Source organism: Erigeron canadensis, chromosome 4 (assembly GCF_010389155.1).
Source record: "Erigeron canadensis isolate Cc75 chromosome 4, C_canadensis_v1, whole genome shotgun sequence".
In the NCBI taxonomy this organism is placed as follows: Eukaryota; Viridiplantae; Streptophyta; class Magnoliopsida; order Asterales; family Asteraceae; genus Erigeron; species Erigeron canadensis.
Window position 1 is genome coordinate 32,758,673 of NC_057764.1, and position 9,406 is coordinate 32,768,078.

The 9,406-nt window shown below is 34.2% G+C and overlaps 1 protein-coding gene across 1 annotated transcript; it reads right to left on the reverse strand.

Moving 5' to 3' along the window:
• Positions 1–2,087: 2,087 nt before the first annotated feature.
• On the reverse strand, positions 2,088–9,130 carry LOC122598435 (shaggy-related protein kinase kappa). The gene is made up of 13 exons (XM_043771028.1): positions 8,851–9,130; positions 7,475–7,711; positions 7,288–7,380; positions 7,130–7,189; positions 6,487–6,759; positions 5,886–5,960; positions 5,261–5,317; positions 5,041–5,181; positions 4,921–4,971; positions 4,696–4,791; positions 3,099–3,182; positions 2,901–3,003; positions 2,088–2,407 (listed from the first exon to the last, which is right to left on the reverse strand). Exons 2-13 carry the CDS (start codon positions 7,625–7,627, stop codon positions 2,316–2,318), a joined length of 1,278 nt encoding a protein of 425 aa, XP_043626963.1. The 5' UTR covers positions 7,628–7,711; positions 8,851–9,130; the 3' UTR covers positions 2,088–2,315.
• Positions 9,131–9,406: the final 276 nt, after the last annotated feature.

Below are 9,406 nucleotides of genomic sequence, written 5' to 3' on the forward strand. Positions count from 1 at the left end.
TTTTGTATCTAACACTACTGATATTGTAATGTCATAAGAAACTCTATTAGAATGGAAGATGAAAGTTTCGCCTCACTTAGGTCAGGAATCACAGTAAAGGCAATACGCATCAGAGCTTTAAGAAGATGGATTCCACGATTCCAAACACACATCACTATTGACAAATAGTCAAATATGTAAAGCACTAATCATTCTATAAAGCACAAAAAAATGTTATAAAAAAGGTCATTTTAGAGTTTCCTTTACCTTATTTTATGAATAAGATATATGTTTTACTCTGGCCTTCTTTATTCACAACGAGCATTCTTCGTGTATGTGTTGCAGAGCATGGGCTTCAAACACCATAGATGATCAAACAGATTATCACGGAATGAGGGTCATCAGCTACTCAGGTAAGGTCACACATATAAATTAATAATAAATAAAAGAAGGCGAGTTTTAGCATCAAAACATTTATATACACTAACCGAAATTTTTTAACTAAATGCAAAGAGGCTGCAACTTCAGTCGACAACCAACATGTTTCCATTCCTCAATCTAGAAATTCCAGAGACTGAAAACCTTCTAAACAGGTCAAACCCATCGTACTTAAATACATGAATTTTAAAATATTAGCTTTTGTTGGTTTTAGGGAGGTTTAGTATGTTGAGTAAAATCTGATGATAAATTGATACTTTGACTTTGCAATCTCTTTGGCAATAATAGAACTTGCTGCCATGTTTGCCCTTAAGCCATGCTGTATGTCATCGCCACGTTCCAAACTATTTTGGTATTATTTATAGTTTTATACTACATTTTCGCAGTACATTGGTTGTTTGGAAACTGCATTGAAACTTTTTCTTTTTGTTTTTTTTACTGATTTATAGGGGTTGTTTGAAAGCTATTTGGGGGCTGTTTAATGGTTGTTTGGATCTAATGCAGATTATAAGATCAACATTTCAAAAAGGCACGAAACAATGATTGATACAAATATATGCCTGCCACAAGACGCGAAAATAGTTCAACGTTAGCATAACTAACTCCAAACCCTTTGTAAAGATGTCCATGATGGGTTACATATGAAAGTCATGGCACACTCTGTAGCTAAAACTTGCAACAAATCTTCTGTAAACATATTCATGATCAGTTAGATACAAAGATCATGACATGATAGTTGTTGTAAGTAAAGTGGAACACTAACTTTTGTGAAAAACTCATATCCACATCTAATGCATCCCGTAGTTTACTGTATGTAACATATATACTTCTTATATGACGTCGGACAAACCATCAACAATAGAACAAGTTAGCGCCGCGCAACGCGCGGGTAGATCTTCCTAGTTAACAAATGACAGTTGCCTTATAAGTCAATAAAGTATCTCAATATAATATTAAGTGCACCACTTGAATAATACTTAATAGTGTAAGAAGATGAACTAATTTTGTGCTGGTCGCTTACTAATAATAATTGATTAATTTATGCAACAATGAATTTCTTTTATACATAGATCATTTTTTTAATATCGCACAAGAAGACCAAAGTTAATAGGACGACTTGCATCTCACACTTGTATGCCATCTGGAACACCAACATTGACTGGGCTACCAGGAACTCCGGAATTCACTGGACGAATTGCATCCAACACTTGAACGTCATTTGGAAAACTTGCATTTAAGTAAGCCATCGCAAGTCCTTATGTTTGCCATGCCAGCGCTCCCATCTGGGTATACCATCATCAACTTCGTAGTAAATTTTTGGGTTTCTAGTGACATGACCTTTTCGGTACTCCATTATAACCACAAAAAGAATCACTTATTCGTAATTAGGAGTAAAGTCCATCTAGATTGATAGTCAAGTCCATCATCCGGCAACTTTTGCAAACACACCACAATAGCAGGTTTTACGCGTGATTGAGTGTGTTGACATCTTATCTCTGTTTATACAAGGATATGATAGCTTATGCATCCCAGTGAAAACACAAAGGTGTGCTTTTGCCAGCGCAAAGGCCTTACGATTGTTGCAACTACACGGTAGCTTCTTAGTTCTGCGAAATACACTATAACTTTAGGAATTGTGGACGCTTAATGGTCAAAAAACACCAACTCCATGGCAAATCTCAACAAAGAAGAGCACGTTAAATGATTAAAAAAACAGTTAACGACCGTAAAAGACATAAATATTCGACACTAATAAAAACTAGGGCTCACTTTTATACCCGACAAAGCCTCATATCATAATAACAAGCTCATATGTAACAAACGAGTAATAAGCAACAAATAGTATGTAGTAAACGTGCGTAGTGGTGTAAGACAGCAGCACACAAAATCTCCCAAACTCATTGGATGTTTAAAGCCATAAACAAGTTCTGTTTACGAGCATGCTCTGGAATAAGCCTGTGAACAGTCTCTTTAGGAATGCCAGCAAGTTCTGCAACACTCAAACCATACAAAATCACAAAAAGTGGAAAAATAGTCTATAAACTTTAGAAGGAAACGTAGTCCAAATATTACTTGATTTAAACAAAGCTTTAGATTTCTGATACAATGTAATGGAGCATTTATTTCTAGGGGATGATTGTTAAATAGACGCATAGGACAATGACAATCTGTTCAAGATCTAACCACTGACTAAAGGAGGCAGATAGGCGGAGTCCAACAAATCGGTAACAGGTCAAAATAGGTACTTATTTTGTACAGGTCAGGTCTGGTTTGGTTGAAAAATTAGTGTGTCAAATGTGATTTTGAATATGGACCTATGAGACTATGTTTATCTTTGTACGTGGAAATAATGAACCTAAGTGACTATGTTTATCTTCTTTTTGTTACTCGCGGAAGTGGTAGTGGAGTGAAATGATAAATGTACTTATGGTACCATCTTTGTGGTGGCATAAATGATATACTGGGTTCTAAATGTAAATTACCTTGAGGTTTGAAATTAAAGAGTGGAGGAAGGGGGCGGCCATTCGGAAGACGGGTACTTGGGTCCCTCAACTCATCAAAGAAGGGATGGACACAAGCTTCCAACTGCACAAAGTAAAATTAGAAAATACTACTAAAGGACCATAACTAATTCATTAATACAGTTGAAGTTTCGTGAGGGTACAGAAAATCCAACTTACAGCAGTGCATCGTAGGTTGGGTGAATACTGAAAGAACCTACAAACAAGATCCACTGCTTCAGGAGGTAAACGCTTCTGGAAAACCTGATAACAAGAACAGATTATGGAACTCTGTGAATCCAAATCAATATCACCTTATTCATGTCTTAATACCCCTCACAACAATGAAATAGGGTATTGTTAATGTTGATGTTGCCGTTGTTATTATGTGTCTAGATGATAAGATTCTACTTTTTTACAAAGATAATTTTATGAAGTTATTATTTTCCTAGATTCTACTGATTTAGCCAATTTGATGATGCATAAAAATCTTTTCTGAATTAAGACCTAAAATGCTGGTTTTTATCGCCAGATAATTTGTCTGTCGCATTATTCGTTTAAAAACCTGACATCCGAGCGTGAAAATCAACTTAGGCTTTTAAAAAATCATCTATGCATAATTTCAAGTAGAACTTGAGCAAAATGGAAGGGCTATAGAACAAATCATCTGCTTCTTTCCGTCTAAGATACAACCACCGCCCTAAACACTTATCAGAATCAACTCTTCTATCTCTTATTTTGTATGTAGATCAAGTTTTCAACTCGACCCTTGAATTTTCCAATATTAAAATTCAATAAACAAATTGAGATTTAAATCTTTAATTCATCAGCAGTCTGATCCCTCTTTATTTTTTTAATACTCAGTTATATACCAAAGGCCCATCCAGTTCTCAAAATATGGGCAGAGAGTTTTGATGTTTTTATCTTTTTAATTGTTTTTAAGATGGATGCCTTACACTTATTTTCCTACATTCCCACAGTAAGTTTCTTATAAACCTGGCCATAATAAATCAGATTTCAGCTCAATAAACTGCCTAGTAGGTATATTTGGTGAGCCAAATGCTGATTATTTGCATAGTAGGCTAAAACAGTAGTCTCGGCACAATCACACACTGTACCAAATTGGTATGTTTCGTATACCCAATTGAATGCAATACAAAGTAACAGGCCTTCATTGCAGTAAGTGAGTTACTATAGCTGGAAAGTTCAACCCATTTCTTTATGAAAGATCAATTCAGGTTAAGTTCAACTCATTTCTTTTAGAAAGATCAATTCAGGTTATGTTAAATCTCAGATTGATCACGCGCGTTAGATTGGAAAACTAGCTTAAAAATGACCTGGGTAGAAAGTCGCCTGAGCATATTTTTAGGTATTAGAACCTCCTAAATCATTTAACTCAAGAAACAAGCTTATTGACAGCTGTATAATACTATAATATAACCTCTGTAATCATTTTGACACATTAACTGTTCATTGAAAGATAAACTAGTCAACTCTGACCAAAAAAAGTGTTTCAACCATAGCGGCATCGACAGGTAAAAGAAACCATTTTGTCTATCACAAGGTCTGCTCATTTTGCCATTTATGTTTTATACCATAGCTATTCAGAGTTTCTTTTTAAAAAAATCCCGACCCTACATTCGAGCACATACATACGAATATCGCCATCTACATGCCATCATATAAATAAGCCCTTTTTAAGTACCACTAAATCAAGTAGGTTGGCATTTTAAGTCATAGATGATCCATTGATGCATAATACGCATTCAAGACATACCTTGTGCCATGGATGAGGTTTTATTTGAGGAAACCTAAACTCGGTGTAGTTTGGATTCATGCACTTTATCTCCTCCCTTGTAGGTGTTCCCAATACCTGTATGAACAATCAGACTACATGTATTCAGTAAAACGTAGATTGGTTACATATGTTTTTCAAAAGTAGTTATGTACTTTTGTAAATCTCTAACCATTTAAATGAAGAACAAAAATGGCTTCAATGTACCTTGATAATCTCAACCAATTGATCAACACCACTTTCTCCAGGAAATAGAGGCTGCCAATAAACTTAGGTTAGAATATGATTTAAGTATATGTAGACGGTATAGTTTATAGCAAGAAGTACCTGGCCAAGTAGTAGTTCAGCCATCACACAACCTGTTGACCATATATCTATAGCTGTTGTGTATTCTGTGGCACCAAAAATGAGCTCTGGAGCACGATAATATCTTGAACAGATATAAGAAACATTCGGCTCTCCTTTCACCTGAACATAGAAAGAGTTAAATACACTCAAAAGGTATATATAGCACATGGAAAAATATATACAAGATTCAAAAACTTACTAAAACTTTAGCACTTCCAAAGTCGCAAAGTTTCAGCTGATGTGTGTGTGGATTCACCTGTAAGTAACAGCATATGTAAAAAGACACCACTAGATCTCCAAAAGTATTACAGCAATTTAAGTGTCAAGAATAAGAAAAATCAATTAAAATGCTAACCAGTTCCTCTTTGGTCTAAACTTTATTATCATAACCTCATCAAGTGGTTACCTTACCTATGCCTTCACTGATTTAAATAGAAGAATACAACTAAAGAAAGATTTTATTTTATTTTTTTTACTAAAGACAGATTTTGTCATACTGTCACTGATGTTTTCAACTTTAAGTAAAATGCACCTCGACAAGCAAATTTATCTTTTAATATAGTTAAGCTTGATGTTTTATTTGGTGTAAATCTTGAGAATATCTTATATGTAGGTATTGTGCCTTTGCATACCATATATAATCAGAAAAATAAACACCATATGTAATTAAAGAAAGAAGATTCATTCGTTATTTCAAATGACTTGACCCGCATCAAGGTCACATCATACACAAAGATACTTTACAAGTGCACATGGAATGAATATAAAAATGCAGTGTATGATGCATAGATAATCAAACCATGAAATTTGAAAAGGAATCTTACAAGTAAATTCTGCGGTTTTATGTCACGGTGGCATATCCCGATGCAATTATGAATATAAGCAAGTGCCCTGCATATCTGCACCCAGAAGTGTACCAAAAAAGTGAACAATTAGAACACCAACAAGAAATTCCAAAACAATAAGCCAAAGAAAAATGCAATATTTTTTAAACTGTTACAACTGTAAAGCGATAAAATCCAAGAAAAAAATAATAATATAAAATCTTATATATACACCATAATGAACAACAGAGGTGACAATTATGACCCATTTGCTTATAAATGAGCCAATTCCAGTTATGTGCCATCTCTAATGGGCAAAATAGAGAAATGGCTAAAGCAAATGAGTCAAATAAGTCAAGCGAGCAAAAAGTTGTCAAAAGTGTGTTTTTAATGTGTAAACTTCCTATACCACTTTGTTCAAAAAATTAGATTACCATTGAAATAATATAGCTTTTAAACCAATATTTGACACAATATTTGTTTATATAAAAGTAAGATAAAAAAAATGAATAAGTGTTTTGGTCAACCAAACTCAACCACCCAGCCCACCAATTTTGCCACCTCTTATAAACAGTCTGCTTGAAATCGAGGTAGAACATGCCTGATAGGTATACAGCTTGACATAAATTAAGGGCATCCGTTGACTCATCCTAGTATAATGCCTTGCAGTACGACTAACAGTCTCAGGAACAAAATCAAGAACAAGATTAAGGTACAATTCGTCTTTCTCAGTGGTTGAAAAGAAAGAATGTTTAAGTGCCACAACGTTAGGATGATCTAGCATTTGCATAATCTGAAGCTCCCTGTTCTTGTAACGTTTGTCTTGAAGCACTTTCTTAATAGCAACAATCTCTCCCGTTTCTCTGCATTTAGCCTGTATACATAATGGCAAAAAGATCTATAACCTTAAATTGAAAGTAGAGGTGGAAACCCTTCTACTTATGAAAGGGTCAATTTTGAGTTATGTTTTATCACTTCATCAAATAACTTACAAGTAAACAGATCAAATGCATCTTACGGAATGACATTTACCCAAAGTATATTATTGATGGACAAATCCTCAAAAGGACTAATAATTGTCGAAATAATGTTATAATCAAACTTAACACCCTGACTATTTGACACATCCAACTGAGTAGCTGACCCATTTCAACCCACACAATATACCCCAGTACAAAACCAGTACTAGCCCATTTGTCACCTCGAACAGAAAGTGAACCATCTACCAACTGAAAAGTACTTACTTGAAAAACAACACCAAAAGAACCAGTCCCAATCACGTGCTCTGCTATGTAGCTAACAGTCTATCACATAGTAAAAAAGAAGTTAAACTTTAAAGAGGGGATGACAATTTTGCACATAACATAAATCCATGTAATTTGTACAAATAATAACTTCTCACCTGTTCAGCTTGACCATTACGCCCACCAACTGTTGTTCTTATAACATGTCCAGCTTCAGTACCGGTCCCTTGTACTATCTCCGGTTCACTATCCTGAAATAACAAAATTCGATCTATAAGAAAACTTTTAACTCGCGATTTATAGAGTAGAGATATTTACATTTATTCAAAGATAAAAAATACTTACACTAACTTTGTCATCATCACGTTCCACCCTGTCCCTCAATCGCATATCAAGCATTCCCCTCCCCAGTCGATCAACTACACTAGATGATTCATTAAAGCCACTTACACTTCTTGAACTGCCTACTCCCCCATGTCCAAGGCTGGCAGAGGCCATATTACACCAGACGAATATCAAAAATTCTGATGAGCGTTACCCTATCGTCACACTCCAGATTATTCCACACACAAACATATGTTCCTGAGGATGTAACAAAACACAGATTATTTTATTGAGGCACATAATCAAGCATTGATTCGAAACAAGTAAAACCATAAAGCATGAACGAAAGCACGTATATTATAGGCAAACGTTTGTCGTCATCACCTAAGAATATCAATAAAACCATGTTTTATCTGGTTATTTGAATCATTATGCACTACCAAATCATGTTGTCATGTAAAGATGCAACATAACATGCATGCATTGCAATGTCATATAAATAAACAAGAATCCGTCATCATTGCCAATGAGTATCGTTCGATTACTTTTTTGTCGTTTTGGGCATTCATCTATGTCATCAATACGGTGCAACTTCCATGAGCAAACATATTAAAGACAAAAACTTGCGTTTCCTATGCTACCAGCCTACTTGAAGTTATACTTTTCTTAATACCCAAAAGTATAAGAATACACAAAAGCATTTGAATGTGAGACTCAACAATGAGCAAAGAATCTCATTTAGTGTGAAACAGATGGAATTTCATATGATAAAATATGAACATGGTGTATGCAAAATTAGTAGTAAAAGATTAAGTGTTCCCCTTTTGGCTAATTTATCTCCAATCAATCAATTACTAACTTCAACCTTGGTTGGAGCTGTAAACAGAAAGAACGAAAAGTAAAGGGACAACCTTTTTGTGGCCAAGTCAGTATCTTTCTAGGAGAGCTTTACTCGGTCCGAGTTTGTGCCGCGGTGGACTCAGAGTCTCAGACCTCAAGGATTAGTCAGCTAAAGGCCGGACACCACAATTACCAAAAAAAATTAAACAAAAGCAATTTAACTATTTTAGCATATTGAATAATCAAAATGACCACCTAAAACATTTTATGTTAGTTAGTGTTTGGCATATTCTTAATAATAAAGTTATCCATAATAAGTATGAAAACTATATAAATATTGACACTTTCAAAACACAAAATCCTAAAACAACAATTCATCATAGCAAAATAATAATAATAATCTTGATAACATTATAAAATAAAAATAAATAAGTACAAAATTACCTATAATTCACAATTAATCAGATCCACACACAATTTTACACCACATATATATACACAAAATCATAAAAATCCAAACTTTAAACGATCACGAGAATGGATCAAAGATCACTCACCCAGATGAAAATTGAGCAAACTTTGTGCATTTCTCAAAATTGTTGATCCAATTGGCTGGGTTTATTATTTTGGGAATTGGGTTTTGTTTATTTTTTAATAAAGGTATTATCTTTTGGGGTTTTTAATATTATTATTTATTTATTTATATTTATGTTTCTTGAAACAGCAGTTAGTTCAGTGCATTTTTGGTTTGAAAGATAGTGAGGTGAGATGGGGCTTTTGCAAAGAGAGATAATGAGAGAGAGGGAGTGATAAAGGAAGAGTCTTTTGGGTTTCTTTTGTATTGTTGTGTTTAGTTTTTTCTGACAAGTAGATTGTCAGAAACTTTGTTTTCATTTCCACTCTACTAGTCTATTATTCTGGCTTCTATTAAAGCTACCTTTTGTTTTCAAATTATTCTTTTTATCTAAAGGAAATATAAATATTAATAAAATAATGTGGCGTGTATCAAAATATTGTTTTAAGAAAAAATATCACGATTCCCACATAATACGACAGTGATGATGATGACGACATTTTTGTGGTAAAGATAACGAGTGTTGATGGTGACGACTA

What these genes read in the sequence shown, in the direction of transcription:
- LOC122598435 (XM_043771028.1), bottom strand. Translation starts at nt 7,627, where the DNA reads ATGGCCTCTGCCAGCCTTGGACATGGGGGAGTAGGCAGTTCAAGAAGT. An exon ending in GTGATGATGACAAAGTTAGT is followed by an intron (nt 7,381 to 7,474) that starts GTAAGTATTTTT and finishes TTGTTATTTCAG; the next exon opens with GATAGTGAACCGGAGATAGT. An exon ending in TCAAGCTGTATACCTATCAG is followed by an intron (nt 5,961 to 6,486) that starts GCATGTTCTACC and finishes TTCTGGGTGCAG; the next exon opens with ATATGCAGGGCACTTGCTTA.